This window comes from Micromys minutus, assembly GCF_963924665.1.
Source record: "Micromys minutus genome assembly, chromosome: 2".
NCBI lineage: Eukaryota > Metazoa > Chordata > Mammalia > Rodentia > Muridae > Micromys > Micromys minutus.
The window spans coordinates 14,966,750-14,985,247 of NC_137971.1; the positions used below are offsets into that span (position 1 = coordinate 14,966,750).

General features: G+C 40.7%; 1 protein-coding gene across 1 annotated transcript in view; it reads left to right on the top strand.

Annotated features, from left to right (window-relative positions):
* The window catches only part of ARMH3 (armadillo like helical domain containing 3), a 173,549-nt gene that overhangs the window by 99,845 nt on the left and 55,206 nt on the right, over positions 1–18,498 (top strand). The window contains exon 23 of the mRNA XM_080913266.1: positions 6,183–6,258. Coding sequence (XP_080769392.1) covers positions 6,183–6,258 — 76 coding nt within the window. The remainder of the gene's footprint in view (positions 1–6,182; positions 6,259–18,498) is intronic.

Genomic DNA, 18,498 nt, shown 5'->3' on the forward strand with positions numbered 1-18,498 from the left:
AGCCGTCTCACCAGGAAGTATTAAGAAATAGTTTATTCTGTCTTGGCAGATCTAAGCTGTTCCAACCTGTAAATTGTGTCCTCTCAAAAACAGTACTGGTCTGTAGGAGAAATAGGCAATTTCTGCCCAGTGGCTTTCTAGCCACAATGTAAACCTCACCTGGAGGTAAAAATGCTCAATTTCTTCTATAAATCCACAAAAGGGGAGCTGTTAGGAGCAGATATGTCTCAACAAATGATAAATAACATTAAATGTCACATTTTGTAGGTTTCTGATGTTTTTGAAAACCATCTATCTATGTAAAGTAATCTGGACTGTTGTCCATTAACTACTCTTAATCAATTATCTTGAAAATACCCTAACAGTAAACTCAGAGCCATGAATTTGTTATCAGGCCCTTAACTCCTATGTTTAATCATCTCAGATCAGTTTATAATAGCAGTTACAGGACTGGGTCTAAGCCTCATATTCTTAAATGTGTTGTATAGGCACAATGCCTATATGAGAGTAACAGTAAATATCAATTCCAACTTTATATCAATAAGAAAGTGATATCAATGATAACCTTAAATTTGTATCAAATAAATTCTGTATCAATGTTAAGAGATTATAACTTCAACTTAGTAACAAATATAAAGATTTTTACCAAATGAGATTGTGGCTGTACAATCAATTTGAGCTAGTTTCTCCCTGTTAAATTATGACCATTTCTAAATTCCTCAAAAAGACAACCTTAGAATACCACCTTCAGTCCCACCCCACCCCACCCCCAAGTCCAGGACATTGGGTCAACGACTCTTCAGTAACTTATTCAAGCTGTACATTGGCATTGAGATGTCTTTGAGGGGTGGGGAGGGAAAATGAGGGATCTGGCTAGGCCTTAAGGCCATACCAACTATCTGTCTTGGACTGGATCCGGGCCAAAAGTCCCTGATCAGGAGTTTAGGCAGGCCAGTTCAGCATGTCTGACTCACCACAACTGTAATATATAAATTTCAAAACAAAATTTTAGTATCTTTTTTGTATGATACTCTTGAATCTAGTTTTTAAGAGGTCTCTTTCTATCAAATCTGATCCATATAACTTTGAAAGGTATCCGGAGTCACCCTTTTTTAAAAACACAAAGACAAAACTTTTAAAGTAGTATGTCCTTTAGTTGGCAATCCAAAAAGCTTGTATCTTGCATTCTCTCCCAGAGAAATAATATAACCACAAAACTCAAAATCACACCCATTTTGAAAATTAAAACAATCCAAAACAAATGAAGTAAACTAAAACCCTCTATAAGCCTATTCTCAAGCATCTCTAATCTGTCATGCCAGGAGATCAACCCAAAATTCCCATTGAGCCCATGAACAAAGAATATGAATTATCCTACAGACCAAAATATACCATCTATCTGATAAGCTCTCTACCTGGAACGTCAGACCCCCACTCACTAACCATGTCTGTAATACATGTCTGTTATGCTCTCTGCTTGGTACTTCTATTTTTCCCTGTACTAGTTGTGAATTGTGGGCAGAATTTCCCATGTGACTCAGGTAAAATCTGTACTCTCTTTCTAGCTATAAAAACAATTTAATCACATTTCTATTAATACCTGTTAATAAGAAGTAGGCAGCTTGACAAACCAGGATTTTAACCCCAAATTCCCACGGAGCCCTTGCTAGAAAGAATAAAAATTCCTATAAGATTTAATAAGCATTATAGCTTTATATTACCTTTAAGGCAAATAAACCAAACTTTAAAACTTTCTGTCTCAGAGCAATCTTCTTGTCTCATCTCACAGCAGGGGCCTCAGAGCCTATGAGCTGAGAGTACCCATTTCTTTATTTAAGGTCCCCCTCCTCCCCACACACACACTTGAAGAGCCACCCTGTGACTCTTCCTCTCACTGAGAAACCACCTCTCACTTAGAAAATAAAATTCTAACTCTAACTCTTAAGCTGATAATCTTAAATTTTTAGTGGATTCTTGCCTGACATGTTGGTTTGCCACCTGTATCAGTAAATATTACAAAAAAAGTTTGTCTGGGCTACATAAGATTCTGTCTCCAAAAAAAAAAAAAAAAAAAAAAAAAAAAAACAGAAAGAGGGGTTAGGGATATAGTTCAGTTGGTAGAGTGCTTTCTAAGCTGCAGGAAACCTGGGTTTGATCCCAGCAGCTTGGAGATAGAAACAGGAAGATCAAGAATTGAGGGTCATAATTGGCTTTGCAACAAACTCAAAGCCAGCCTGAGTTATGGAGACAGCGTCTCGAGGGGTAGGTTTTAAAAATTTTGTTTAGTGTGTGTGTGAGGGGGGGATGCTTGTGCACATGTATATCTCTGTAGTCAGATATGTGCATAGAAATCAGAAGAGGGCATCAGCATTGATGGAATGCATGTGTGGGATTACATACCATCAGTCTCAGCATTGAGGGGATTCTGGGTAGGACATGGCTTCTGCCTCAGCTTGGATTCAGTGTCCTTTTCCAATCTCCATAGGTACCTGTACTCAGTGCATGCACACATACACATAAATGAATAAATGTTTTAAGAAAACTTAAAATGTATCAGTAGACAACTCTTCCTTGAGAAGGGTGTACTACACATGGGTATGTCTTAGTTCTTCTGAGATCCTCTGTATCTCCTTTCCCTCTGCTCAAGTCTGTATTAAAATGTCTCTAAAATTTTTGAAAGAGTGTCTGTGTGAGTGTATGATGTGTGAAGGTGCCAATGGAGGCCAGAGGCATTGAGTTCCCTGGAACTGGAGTCACAGGAGGTTGTGAGACTCTTGACATACTGCTAAGAACTGAATCTAGGCCCTCTAAAAGAGCAATACCTGCGCTTAACCACTGAGCCATTTCTCCAGCCCCGGTTAAGATGCCTTTAATAGCATCACAGGTAGATCAGGCAGATCTCTGTGAGTTTGAGGACAGCTGGCTACAAAGCAAGCCCTAAAGAGCCAGGGCTGTTAAGTTCTGGAGTGATAAGTCAGTTGTAAGGTGCTTGTAATACAAGTATGAGGACCAGAGTTCAATGTTCAGGAGAGAGAGAGAGAGGGAGAGGGGGAGGGGGAGGGGGGAGAGGGAGGAGGAGAGGGAGAGGGAGAGAGATCCACTGTGATTATTTACTGTGTGCCTCCTTCCCAGGTACTAGCTATTCCAAATAGAAGATAGTGATGACAACAGTTTCAAACGTTCAAATTGCATTTGCTGTCCATGCTTTGGATTGCTCACCCCAGCCCTTTCCCAGACCATTAAAGATGGAGTATACATAAATATAAATACATCCACACACATACATGTGTGCACACTCCCCCCCCCCCGTCCTTCTCTCAAATAAATATGTGAAAACAAACCAAAAATTTCTTCAAACTAACAACTCCCTTGAAGTCAGCACAAGACTCCAAGACCAAGTTCATAGTACAAAGAGATTAGGGCAGGGAATAATAGACAAGTCAGGCAGAGGAAGAGGGAGAAGGGAAGAGGGGATAAAAAGGGCAAGGGAAAGAGGAAGTGATGTTTGTCCCTGAGGGATAAAGGACTGCTTCTGTGTGTGCACTGCTGACTCAGGTTTTCATGCTTAGGCAGCAAGGATTTTACCCACTGAGCCATCTCTCCAACCACAGATGTGGCTCACAGGCAAATAGCAGTTTATAAAAGGAAGAAAGGAAACTGTTGGGAAGAGTTGGTTTGTTTTGATTGTACTTGTTAATGAGGGCAGCCAAAAGGGGACCTTTGATTGCTGAACTACATTACTTTGATAGCTGTACCTGGGTGGTCAGTCTCAGAGGGAAGAAGTAGCCAAATGAGAAATAGACTTTGGTATCTAACTTTAAAAACATAATCTAACAGTTTGGCAGAGCAGAAGTGGGTTGGGAAACGGAAAGGCCTGTTAGAGCCACACTTTTTATGCATGGGCCTACTAGACCTCTTTTTTTTTTTTTAAGAATTATTTATTTTATGTATACACTGTGCCTGTCTTCAGACACACCAGAAGTCTTGTTGTGTGACAAGACTTTTTGAGGGAGGGGGACACAACATGTCTACTAGGATAGGAAGCCCAGGGTAGACCTAAGTATATAGATACCAACAAAATCCAACTTGGTGAGCCGGTGAGTTTTATTAGGGTTTCTTTTAAGAGAGTTGGTGAGGAGTTACAGGAACAGTAATGACTCAAAGTCAGAATCATCACTAAAGTCCACCCTAGCACAAGTGACAGCTAACAAAAGCCAAGAACCTAGAATATACTGGAATATATTGCACAGCCTGCAGGTATCTCAACAGGTTGGAGAATGTGCTTTCTAAGTCTAAACCTCTTTCAGGTAGCTTAGCTGGCTTTGCTTCTTCTGGGCAGCTAGTCTGGTCTCTTGTGTCTTCTTTGTTGCTTGCCTTATTTGAGAGTGACTCTCAGGATCTTGGCTTGTTAACTCTTGGAGGGAGGGGCCTGGTGAATCTGGTCAGTTTCCTGCTTAAAGAGCTTCTCTGCGGAAAGGAATGTTTTTATTTTAGACATAACACCTATTTGTATGCTATATTATATATAACCTGTATCTAGTGCCTAATACTTCGTAAGCAAATTCTACACATTTGCCTCTGTAATCAAACAGTCTTTAAAAACATATTTGGGGGCTGGGGAGATGGCTCAGTGGGTAAAATCCTTGTTGCCCACACATGAAGCCCTGAGTCAGCAGTGCACATATTATGTGTATGTGCTCATAATTCCATGCTGGGGAGATGAAGTCAAGTGAACCCAAGGCTTGTCTTGCTATTACTTTAGTCAATAAGTGACTTCCAAGTTTAGTAAGAGACCATAAATCAAAAAATAAGGTAGAGGAGCCACCTAAATGGCTTGGTAGATAATGGGGCTTGCCTCTAAGCCTGACAACCTAAACTCAATCCTTTGAACCCACACATTAGAAGAAGAAAATTAACTTCACAAATTGTCCTCTGACCCCCATAAGCATATGCTTTAATACTCGAACATAAATTAGTAAAAAAAAAATCTTAAAGGTGCTGAGTGATAGAGGATGAAGTTCATCTCTGTTCTCTACGTGCACATGTATGTGCACACATTCCTATACACATGAATGCATGGACAGATAGCTAAAACAAAAACTTAATTGAATGCCTGCCTTCTGTTCATCATCCAGGGAGTACTTGTGCCGTTGCGTCTCTTCTAAATGGCATGGTTATAATACCTGTGTGGCCTGAAGTCACAGCTGTCAAGGAATGTGTTCGCTTTTGTATATCTGTCATCTTTTCTCCCACTGTGAATGTATTTGTAAAAGAGAATTTGGTCAGATAGTGAATGCTTTCAATTGATTCATTTTGCAGGTTATCCATGTAAGTTAGAGAAGCAAAACAGCTTATTTTTCTGGTTTGAAACATGATCATTCTCTATCTGGGAAGGTTTTTTGTCCTTTTTGGCTGGATATGTGACTGGTTTATAAAGATGTGCGTGGAGCAAGAAGGGACAGCTGTGAGTTTAAGGCTAGCCTCGTCTACGTAGTTCTATGCCAACCAAGTGTAACCCTTGCCATTAAATGGTAAACATGGCAACCAGGTTGCCCTCACAATGCCACTCCTATTGTAGATATCTGTGAGTGTGCATGTGTAGTGCAGGCATGTGTGCATGGAGGCCAGGGGTCAATCTCAAGTTATTACACGGGAGCTGTCCACCTCATCATTTTAAGCAGGGCCTCTCATTGACCTGGGCTTGTCAAGAAGACAAAGCCAACTAGCCAGGAGCAAGCCCCAGGGCTCCATCTGTCTCTGCTTCACCAGTGCTGGGATTACTAGCATATGCCCCTAGACCAGATATTTTTCAGTGCGTTTCGGGGCTCTAACTCAGGCCATCCTGCTCTAGTGGCCAGCTGGGCCATCACCTTATCTTCTTTGTTTATTAAGTGAATATAGAAACTAAATTCGGGGGCCTATTATCAGGGGAGGGGCTAGGAACTGCCTGAGGCAGAAAAGGAGTAGTGACTACTTTAATGAAAATCGAGAAGGCAGAGAAAAAAAAATTCCTAGAGAAAATCCTTGAAAGATTTTATAAGCCCTCATTTGTTGTCTTTTTAAAAACAAGATCAGCACAGGTTTTGTTTGGTTTGGTAATCGTGCTATTCCAAGACATGTCTTCATTCCTCACATTTGTTTTTTGTCAGAAGCTTGACAGATGTGTATTCTTTCTTTCCCAGTCCTTAGGCTTTCCACCAATGCTGGCCAGTGGAAAGAAGCAGCAAGCAAGGTGACACACGCGTTGGTGAATATCAGGTAAGGCTGAAAGTTTCTCTCAGAGTTTATTGCTCATCCCAAGCTTTACTGCACCTTCCCAAGGAGAGTGCTCTAAGCACTACTACTATTTTAAGCCCTGATGTCTGTAGGAGTGGAAGAAATTGTCATACTTGATCAAGAAGCAGGAGTACATGAGGCTCTCATTTTGTCATATTGAAATAGCTCAAAGTGCTGGCTGTTCTGTGAATTTTCTACCCCAGAGATGGTTGCATGCCCTTCGCAGGCACCTCAGCTGCCAAAGTGTTCTTTATGCATAAGCTACCCGCCAGCTTCCCCTAAGGTTTCCTCTGCTCTTCACCAGTTTCTTCATGGAAATCTAGAACATTCACATTTTACTATAGATAGCTATTTCTATTTGTGGTAAATACAAGCAAACAAAGGCCCTAGGGGCTAAGTCATTTTTAGTTCCTTATGAAATAGCAAAACAGAGTGCTGTATATCTTAGGTAAAATCGTGTCAGATGTGGGATTCACAGGGCCAGGGGAAGCAGTAATCTCACAGGAATCCGTGGGTCTGTAGGTGAGGAGGGAAAGGGCTGCATGTTAAATCTCAGTGTGACTTTCTCCCATTGTTTCCTTCCTTTGTTCCTATGATTTTCCTTTTTCTCAACAGTTATTAAGTTGTTTTTGCAAACAATCAAGAAGTTAATGTTGATTAAAAGAGGCAAAACCAGCAGATGGGGAACTTGATTTAGCTCCAGATGTAAGGCTTGCCAGACACTCCAATAATAGTAATGTGTATTTACAACTTTGTATAGATTCTAATGTGTGAGAGAGCGGGAGTGTGGTGTTTATTGCTATCTTTCTTTTAAAGCAGAATGCCTCGTCTCTGCAGTGATTTACTACAGTGTGTCACATCTGAGAATAAAAGGGAAGCTGTGAAATGTGTGTTAGGTGGGCTGGGACGGGGGAGCATGGGGTCAGATGTGCTAACAAGGCACAGTGGAGGAGGCTGGACTGTCTGCCTACACCCAGAGACATTTTGCAGCAAACACGGTTTTATAAATCTCACCAATAAATGCAGATCTGCACCTAGCAGTCAAGACACTCGTGAGTCTGTATGATAAATGTCAGTTTCTAAAAGAATTTGGCATTACGAACTCTTCTCCCATGTACCCCTTTATGACCTAAAGGCAGTAAGACAGATGTGGATGTTTGAATGCAGCATCAGGTTCTGGGTTAGAGTATAAAGTGCATAAGGATATAGTGTATGTTATTTATTTATCTTTATTTACACGGGCTTTTAAGGCAGCTCTTTTTCATCTGGGCTCATTTATTTTATCTTCTACTTTGTTGTTTTTGCTTTCAATGATTTCTTCCTTGGCTGCTGTCCTTATTCTTCCCCAGGGCCACCAGGCAGCTGGGTTAAGTTCCCTGCCTTCTCTGAATAGCCTGATAGAATCAGGCTGAGCCTGAGAAAGATGCCTAACAGCATGGTTGCTTTTCTCCTTTTCATTCCAGTTCTCAAACTGGGCTTCCTGCAGAGAATAAGCATATCCATTTCACTATTGCTAAGTATTTATCCAAAGAAGCAAGGACCCATTCAGCTTCCTCAGACATTATTGGAAGGATACATGGAGATCTTATCACACTAGACCCAAGCCAGGAGCATGTACTGATGATACTAAGAGCAGTATACCTTCGCTCCTTACTGACATCTTTTTCCCTTACTAAATGTCAGGCTTGGGGTGTTCCTCCGTATGTAATTTCTCTAATCTTTTAATCTTCAGACTCTGTAGAGTATAATATGTGCTGCTATAAATGTTCTTGTTTTTGCCACGTGAAACAGACTCTCAAGTAGCTTTGAACTCAGTAGCCAATGGTGACCTCCTGCTATACAACTGAAGTGCTGGAATTACATGGGTTTGTCACCACACCTTCCTCAAAGTACACTTTACCAGCAAAGAAACTACTTCTTAAAGATTAAAGAGTGGTTTTTGAAAGGTTCTGCTTTTATTAGGTAGCAAAGTTGTTAGCCCAGGCTCTTCCTTTCAGGAAGTAATGTTTCGGGTTCACAGTGATGTCTTATGCTACTGTCATTCTCCATGGGCTAGAAGGCATGGGATGAATTAGAGAAGCCACTGCTACTGTTTCCACATGACCTTGAGCAAATTTTCTTCTCTGGACTTCTTCTACCACCTGGTAAATGGGGATGCTGATACCAGACATTAGCTTCTGATAAACCTTAAAATTGTAGTCATTTCATATAGAATCTTCTCAAGTTTTATGCATCTTATATGATTCCAGAATCTCTTTCCTTCTCTTAGGCCAACTAATATTTTCATGGGATTTAATTACTACATTTTATCTGTTCATTTGTTGATGGATACTTGAGTTATCATTACCTTTTTGGTTGTGTATATGATACTTCTATGAGTACAAGTTGTGTTTGGGAGCTTGCTTTCAGATCAGTATGGTGTTGGATGCTTATAGCATTAGCCCTTGGGAGGCTGAGGTAGGCAGATGGATAATTATTTCTAGGCCATCTTGGGCTACATAGCAAGGCTCTCTTAAAAGGACTAAAGAGACCTTATTTTTATTTCTTTGAGGCAAAGGCCCAGATGAGGAGTTGCTGTATCATATAGTAATTCTGTGTTTAGGGTAGTTTTGATTTTGTTTGTTTGTTTTGAAGTTGCCATGCTGATTTTTAGGTTTCATTTTTAAGTTTTGTGTTACATATATATAACACATGTGTTCCTGGTGACCCTGGAGGGCAGAGGAGGGTACTGGATCTTTTGGTCCTGGGTTTCAGATAGGTATGAATCACCATATGGGTGCTAAGAATTGAACTTGGGTCCTCGAGAAAGCAGCAATTACTTTTAACTGATGAGCCATTTCTCTATATACACACACAGACACACAGATACATACACACCCCTTCCTTAACTTTGAGACAGGGTTTCATTCACTGTGTACCCTGGCTGGCCTAGAAATCAGTAGTAGACAAGGCATGCCTCAAACTCAGATGCACTTGCCCTTGCCTGATGAGCGCTGGCATTAATGGCATGCACCACTGCAGTGGGCCTTTATTTTGAAGCTTGTTTAGTCTTTATTCCTAGCTACCTTGTACTGTTCTGTTCTGTGACAGTTAAAATGTTTTGGGTTTCCTTGTAGATGAACATTCATGGCTTTGAATAAGGATGATCAAGGGAGCTGTGTCATTTTCTGTAGTTATATATCTGAGGAAGAAAAAAGGCATGTCTGAGCCAGGTTCCCTGCTCCTCTGTCTTTTTCTTATAGTTTGTGATATACATCTATTTCTTTGGGTGGTTGAGAAAACAAGAGCTTGGGTCAGCAATCCACCACTGGGTCTCCAAGAGATACCATGGAGTAAGGCTCGTAGGAAAATTGTGGTGTGCACAATTTATTTAGCCATTTCTAAAGGTTGTTTGTGTTGATGAGAAGGATTTCTAAGGCAGCATGAACAAACTCATCTTGTAGAACTCATCTTGTAGAATGTTGTTTGACACTCCCCATGAAGAGATGAGTTGAAGGCCAACTTTGAAATGACAGTGTAAAGCTGTGTCTTTGGGTCTCCTGGCATGCGGTATGTGTACTGACTACCCTTACTCAGAGCTCCCCGATAGATGGGGAACAGCAGAAAGACCACAGACCTTTCTGTTCTCTGGAGCTTGGGTTTTGGCAGTGGGGGTTAAAGCACTTCAACAGCGTGGAGTCCCAAGGGCTCTGCTTTTCTGTCTTTCGTGGTTAGTCATGCTGGCTCTTCAGTTGTCAAAGTTCTTTGCATTTGAACAAGCCTCTCTTACTATTTATCTTTAGCAGAATCTTACAGTTCAGCTGCTTAGAGCTGCTACTGTAACTGGAACACCTGATGTCAAAGCAGAGCCCATGTTGTTCCTTCCCATAGGTGCTCCTTTCATAAGAGTGAGTTGTGTCTTTTCATAAGAATAAGATACACTATGGCACTTTTAAGGCTCATTTGGAGGGTTTGCCTCTTTTCTTCCTACACATTCTCTATTTATTTGTCTAGATGAGACAGGTCTCAGTATCCGAGGCTGACCTAGAACTTGTTTTGTACTCAAGGCTGGTTTTGGGTTCCTGATCTTTGTGCTGCTACCCTCCAAGTGCTTGTAGCTAAGGCTGGTTTGGATTTCACTGCACAGTCCAGACTGGCCTTAAGTATATGATCTTTCCTGCATACACCTCTCTCTGGTATGGAAATTGCAGGTGCATACCACCACCCCTGTCCTCTGTTAATGGTGGCAGAAGTCTTCAGAGCTCTCACTGCTCACGCACCTGTCTGGGCTTCGGTATCCTCCTCTCACTTAGAGTTTCTCTTTGTAAAATGAGCAGGGACTAAGGGAGAGGAGGTGCAGTTTGATGCCCAGGCACTTCAGCAGAAGGAGGCAGCTTAGTTACTGAGACATGAATTTGGACTAAAGTAGAGGATGAAGTCAGGCTAAAGTACAAGATGTGAGCAGGGACACTGAAATGATGACTGGTAAGTAGCAAGGAGTACACGGCCATAGCATTGTGTGCCTAGGCTTAGACTGTGACTTGGGTTAGAATTTGTCAATGATAGCCCTGCTTTTGTTAATCAGACCCTGATCCACTCCATTAGACAGCATGAGCATTATGCACATTATAACAAAGCACTAAAATGAAGCCTCAGGAATATTGCTTAGTCAGTGTTCCTAGTCTTCTAAGACTGTAGCTAGATTTACACTGCAAAGTGAGAGTTTGCATAAGGACATAGCTGGGGTTGGTGAACTGTAGTGAAGTTAAGAATTTTGGTTTAGGAAAATCAGGCATTTGTAATGAAATACTGTGATTTTTATCTGGGTCTGTAATGATTTGTAGGTGAAAGTGATTTTAGTATACCTTTCTTAAACTCAGCTTAAAATTCCTTTGTAGTACTTAGTTCTGCAATTTGCTTCTTCTATATTATCATCATGTGTGCCTGCATGCATGTCTGTGCATCATGTGTGTGCAGTGCCCAAACGTGTCAGAAAAAGCATTGGATCCCATGGGACTGGGATTACAGTTGTGAGCTGCTATGTGGGTGCTGGGAATTGAACCCAGATCCTCTGGGAGGGCAGCCAATGCTATTAACTACTGAGCAATCTCTTCAGCTCCAGATCTTATTTTTTAAACATTATTTATTTATGTATGAGTGTTCTGTGTGCATATATGGTACATGCCAGAAGAGGGCATCAGATCCCTTTACACATGGCTATGAGCCACCATGTGGTTGCTGGGAATTGAACTCAGGACCTCTAGAAGAACAGTCAGTGCTCTTAACCATTGAACCATCTCTCCAGCCCCATCTTTAATTATTTTTAACCATGCAGTTTCTTGACAGCAAGTATTTATTGCACAATTACTATTGCCATCCACTTCTAGAACTTTAGTATTCAAGAATGGTGTTGGGACTGAAATAGAGTCTCATACACATTAGACTAGCACCTTGCCACCCAAAACTATGTGCTCCTTACAGTCCCATCTCCCTTTCCTTCTTTCTCTAGCACCTGTAATCACCATTCTGTTTTCTGATTTTCTTGTTGACTGTCCTGAACTTGATCTCAGGAATCCTATTTGTCCATTGTGACTGACTTATTTAACGTGATACACTGTTTCAAGCATCGACATGTACTGTGTGTTAGTATATGTCAGAATTTCCTGTGTGAGCTGAACAGTGTCCTGTATATGTATCTACCACCCTTTGTTACTCTGTTGTCATGCTGAAACACTTGGGTTGCTTCTACTGTTGGATGCTGTGACCGATGCTTACATGAACAGGATTATACCTAAGTCTCTTCAACACCTTGCTTGCTCCAGAAGTGGAATGACTACAGTACACGATAATTTATGTATGACATTTGGAGAACTTGCCAACCGTTTCTCTAAGTGGCTGCACTATTTTACATTCTAATTTTACACATTCTTACTAATGCTTTCCTCTTTTTTGGTGCTACCCATCATCATGGGTGTGAAGGTGTATCTCATTATATTTTTAATTTGCATTTCGCTAATGACTAATAGTAATGTTGAACACTTTTTTATTTTGTTTTGGTTTTTGGAGACAGGGTTCTTCTGCGTAGAGTCCTGGGTGTTCTAGAACTCAAGTTGTAAAACAGGCTGACCTTGAACTCACAGAGATCCACTTACCTCTGCCTCCCCAGTGCTGTATTAAAGGCATGTGCCACCTAAACGTCTTCTTAGGCATTTATATTTCTTCTTTGGAGAAATACTATTCAAATCCCACTCCCAACACACGCACAAGCACAGTAGCTTTCTCTCTCTCTTTTTGGGGGATATGGGGATGGGAGGGGTATGGTGACAGTGACTACCTGTGTATGTGTAGCCCAGGCTGACCTGAGGGTACTGGGATTACAGACGTGTGACACCGTATCCACCCCTCCCACCCACCGCTCTCTGCCTCCTGTAGTACTAAGGATTGCTCTCAGAGCCTCATATGTGTGATTCCAAGAACTCTACCGCTAAGCTGTCACCTGAGCCTCCCTTCCCAGTGTATTAGTTCAGAGGGGTTTATTTATTTGTTTTGAGACAGCATCTCACTTTGTGACTCCACCTCCTGGAACTTATGTATAAACCAGGCTGGCCTGGAACTCACAGATCTTCCTGCTTCTGCCTCCCAAGTGCTGGGATTAATTAGAGGCCTGTGCCACTGTGCTCAGCTAATTGAGTTGAGTTCTGTTATTGGATTTTAAGCATTCTTTATGTAATGTATATGCCAGTCCTTTATCAAGTGATTTGCAATTATTTTCCCCGAGTCTGTGAGTTGCCTTTTTTTTTTTTTTTAAGTGTTTTTTTTTTGGTGCCCAGAAGGAATTGATCTTTATATGTAGTCAGTCCTAAACTATGCTATTCAAGAATAATTGAATTCCCAAGCTCTGGTGATCGTTATGCCTCAATTTCCTGAATATGGCAGGTGTGTATCCCCAACCTTTGAAGCACCTTATTATGTACTTGAGACTAGTTTAAACTTACTGTATATTAGAGGCTGTCCTTGAACACCTGATTCCCTTGCCTCTATCCCTGCTCTCCAAGTCTCTTGTCCCATCTTTGGACATTATAATACCAGCATATGATATCACCACTATCATAATGTGGTGCTGGAGGTCACAGCCAGTGCTCAAATCAGGGCTTTGCACGCTCAGCTTTACTTCCTTGTATGTGGAAATGCAGTTTCACTAGCACCTACTTTGCTTTTTTAAAGATAAAACAAGCCTTGACTGTAGAATTTTTTGAGGGGTTCCTGGAATGGACCTCACTCCCACTGACACCTGCACAGTTTAGCAGCTCCAGTTTCTCATATTCACTCAGCTGAAATTTAGTTTGTCTATGGTTTTTCCCACATGTCCTCTTGGATTTTGCTTTGTAGGTTTACTCATTCCAGTGTGGCTTACGAGACTGTGTAATAAAACGCTTAAGAATAAAGACCGTAGAGATAGTCTGAATTTTGAGTTCCAGTTCTGTTCTTCCTTTGGGCAAGTGTTTCAGCCACCCTGAGTATTCTCAGCCACAAAGTGAGACTAATCATGGGCCTGGGTTGTTAAGAAGACTATTAAATGACATATACACAAATATTTACTAATTTATTTAAAAATTTTGTCCTGATTGTACAAGTGTACAGATCTTACTGTCTCAGTTCAGCTGGGCCTCAGGGAGAACTCCGTCCACGGGACTAAGCCCTTTCATATCCACTTCCTTCTGTCCTGGTCCCTACTCGTGTGCATGGAGAAACCAGAGATGTAAAATGATGGTAGTGACAAGCGGGCATGAGAGGCCGTGTGGGAACTTAGGCTGTCAGCATGTTCCTGTCTGTCAGTGATGGGAGAGCAGTGTGGGGAAGTGATTTGTGTTCTCCTTCACTTTGAGTCTGCTGAAAGGATTTCTGACCTAGTTTTACTCCAGAGATTCTTGCTGTATTACGATTTAAAAAAAAAAAGTCCCAAAATATGCATGTAACTGAGAAGATATTAACCTTTCTGTTTTAATCGCTTCTCAGATTGACTCTTAAGAGGCCTTTAACTTTTTTCATATATATATATATATATATATATATATATATATATATATATATATATATATATATATATGTCTGTAGTTTTCATGTGAGTTTTTGTTTTAATAGGGTAAGAATGGCACTATAGATTGGTATGTGTACGTTCTCCTTTTGTTTTTGGAAAAGTTTGTAATGGGTTAATATTAAATATTTGGCAGAATTTATTTGAACTTCGTGTTCTTTTCACAAATATTGTTATTTTTTTTACTAGGCTATATTTATGTGTAAGAGTGTTTTGCCTGAAATATCTGTGCACCATATATTGCCTGGTGCCTGTGTAGGCCAGAAGATGACATTTGGTTCTCCTGGAACTGGAGTTAAGGTGATAATGAGCTGCCGTGTGAATGCTAGGAATAAAACCTAGGTCCCTTAGAAGAACCATCTGGTTAAGCCAGTGCTTTTAGCCATTGACCCATCTTTCCAACCCCCCAGAAGTAGGGTTTTTTGATTACTGATTTAATCCCTCTGTTGTAGAACTCTTCAGATTATTCATCTCCTTACATTAGTCTTACTGTTTTTAAGACTTTTACATAAGTCTTACTGTGTGTTTCTGGGGTGGGGCGTGAACACGCATATCTTCAGCTCTGAGAACCCAGTGCCTGTGACCTCTGTAGTACCTGCACACACATGGCATGGCAGTACATGCTTGTAATCCCTGCACTTGGAGGGGATTGTTTTCAGTTATATAGAATTCAAGGTCAGCTTGGAATACAGGAGGTCCTATCAGAAAAACAAAAGAACAGACAAACAAAAGATTTTAAACTGCTGTGTGGTTCACTGCCTCACAATCGTTGCACCTTGTATAAACACTCCTCTGTTATTCAGTGGGTATAAGGCATCTATAGCTGTTTTACATATATCTTAACTTTCTTTGCTAATTATATCCTTTTCCATTCTTTTATATTTTATCTGATTTTACCTTTCTAAAATATTTGTGATAGATAGTTGGACCTGGCTTCTTTTTTTTTTTCTTCTCTTACAGAGTCTCACTATGTAGCCTCGGCTGGCCTGGAACTCTCTGTGTAGACCAGGCTGGTTTCTAACTCATAGAAATCTGCCTCCTAAGGACTGGGATTAAAGGTATGCACTGTCATGTTCTGCAGATGCTTAGACTTTTCTCTGTCTGACAGTTTCTGCATTTTGATTGGAATGTTCATTTTATTCACATTTAATATTATGGTGGATTCAACTGTACTTCATCTGCCTAGTACATTTTCCTTTAATGATTTCCTTTCCTATCTGCTGTGGTTTTGCTGTGTTAGGGGTTGAAGCAAGGGCTTCACTGCTATGAGCAAGTATTATACTGCCAAGTTCTACCTACAGGTCTCTTTTTACATTTTAAAAAAGATTTTCTCATTTTTAGTTATGTGTATGTGTGTGTGCATCTGCATGAGCTTATGTGCACCAGCAGGTGTGTGCAAGTGCCCAAAGAGGGCAGAAGGCATCAGACCTTCTAAAGTATATATGAGTTCTGGGAGCCACACCCAGAACCTCTGCAGTGCATTACATGCATTTAGCCTCAACCATCTCCTCAGTTTCTGTTTGCTTTGTATTTTAAGACATGAGGTTACTAAGGCTCTCAAACTACATGTCTAATAAGTAGCCGGGATCCAGCTTCCCAGTGCTGACATTACAAACACTTACTGCCACACCTACTTTACTTTAAAACAAACAAACAAACAAACAAAAATCAAAAAACAAGGGTTGGAGAGATGGCTCAGTGGTTGAGAGCACCAACTGCTCTTCCAGAGGTCCTGAGTTCAATTCCCAGCAGTTTCTCATCCCATTCCTACTCCCCCTTGCCTCTGTGCTCTCTCCCCAACAAGACCACTCCCTTCCCTGGGGCCTCAAAAATCTTGAGGATTCCACTGAGGCCAGACCAGGTAGACCTCTGCTATATATGTGCCTCTGCTACATATGACCAGCCTGTGTATGCTCCTGTTTAGTGGCTCAGTCACTAGGAACTCTCTGGATTCTGGCTTAGTTGAGACTGCTGGTCTTCCTATGGGGTCACTCACCCTTTCAGCTTCTTCAATCCTTTCCCTAATCCAACTATAGGGCCACTCCGAGATTCCGATCATACCAATCAGAATGGCTAAGATCAAAAACTCAAGTGACAGCACATGCTAGCAAGGAAAAAGAGGAACACTCCTCCACTGCTGGTGGGATTGCAAACTGGTATAACCACTCTGAAATTATACCTTCTTTTTTTATAGATAACATACCACTATGCTCAGTCAAAATTTAGACTAATTTAATTGCAGTAAAAATACAGAAATTTCTGTGCAGTTCTAAATAATATATACATACTACATTCATCTCAGTATTTTTTTTTTTTTTTTGCTTTAAAGAAAGATAAAAAACATAAAAGGAATTTCTTAGTTTCAAGAACAAGTGAGGAGGACTCTTACTGTTCTCTTTACTGTATTTGGAGCTCTATGATAGTGGGGAAGTTTGGATTTGGTTTTATGCTCGTACATTTCCTTTGTGGGAGATTTTCTCACGTGTAGGTGTTAAACACAGCATTCCCTGGTGAGCTAATAGCCTGTAGCTATTTCTTCTCTGTATTCAGGATCTGAGCAGTCAAAGCTCATTGGCTTTTGATGCCTTCATGTTGAGCTTTATAACAAAGAAAAAAGCTGGTACAAAAGTAGCAAGACTAATCTAACATTTGTGTGGGGACTATGTGATTTTGAAAGGACATAGAACTTAGATGTGGAGTGACTGAAGGAGCGATGTGTGCTTTTTAAATGTCTAGAATCAGCATTGGTCTATAGAAGATATTCTTGTGTGCTCTGCCTTCTGCATCTCGTTTTCTTCCAATAAGGCTACTGATTGCGGCCTGTTTTTATTGGTTCAAGTAACGGGCTATTTCTGGAATATTGCTCCTAGGAGAAAAGGAGTCAATCTTGAGCTTAGTCTGAATCAAGCTATTGGACTGAAATAGAAGGCTTTCCTTAGCAGGGTCCAAATACACATATATACTCTGAGGCACTCATTTAAAGGCTCACCCTTTGTAGAGGTTTATTTAGTTTTGTTGTTGTTGTTGTTTTGTGTGTGTGTGTGTGTGTAATGAACATGTGAGTGTGGGCATGTGCATGATACTGAGCATATATGGAGATCAGAGAATAGCTTTTAGGATATTGGTTCTGGAAACTGAGCTTAAGGTGTCAGATTTGCACTGCAAACATTTATGCACTGAACCATTGTACTAGCTCCAACTTCAGAAAACTTATAAAAACATTGTTGTCATTAAGATTTAGTTCAAAGAAATCTTATGTATTTAAATCCAGAAACCTTTGTTGTTTTGGTAAACAATCTGTTTGCTTACTAATTACACTGACATTTTTCTCTTGCTTCATGACTTATCACAAATACTTGTTTGATTATTTTTTTGACAGTTGATAGGAAAAACATGTATGACTGAGCTGGTGATAGTAGGATAGTTACTCCCTGGTGACTTAAGATGACCAAGCATTCTGGGCCTTGAAATAAGTTAAAATGTGATGCTTTGATCACTGTTGCAACTGACATTGCAGAGAGCACTGGAGAAGTGGGTGGTTCCCAGGTCAATGCAGTATGCGTTCAGTCCCAGAGATAAGTATGAATTACCTCCACGTGACAAGGGAGCAAATTTCTGACCTCAGTCCCAGTCTTTTTCCCTTCCCTTTAAGTTTGGGGCTCAAACCCATGGCCTTCTCTGTGTTTGATGTGTGTGCTGCTGTGACTTACATCCCCAGGTGTCTTTTCAGGACAGCACAGGCATCCTGCATGCAGTTAGTAAGCTCTCCTATTCATAATTTCAACAGTAGTCTTTAAGTTTTATGAATATCTAAGATGAACCATGTCAGGTGTGCCCCTTATTCTAACCTTTTATTTGGGAGAACCTCCATTGTAGGCTGTTTCATCTTTCTTTAGGTCAGCATCAGAGGTGGGAAGAGAGAATGAACAGGAGGCCATGTAATGTGCTTGCATTTGGTACATTCATAGTGTTTTTGAGCCTTTTTTCTCCTGCTTCTTCTGTTGTTTCCTTATCTTTGAAACTATTCCATAAGATCAGTCATGGTGATCTAGAACTTCTGTTTTATTAGGGAACAGGTGTCTCCAATTGGCTCATTATATAATAAGGCTACAGGGGCTGCATATTAACTTTTCTAATGCTGTAATAAA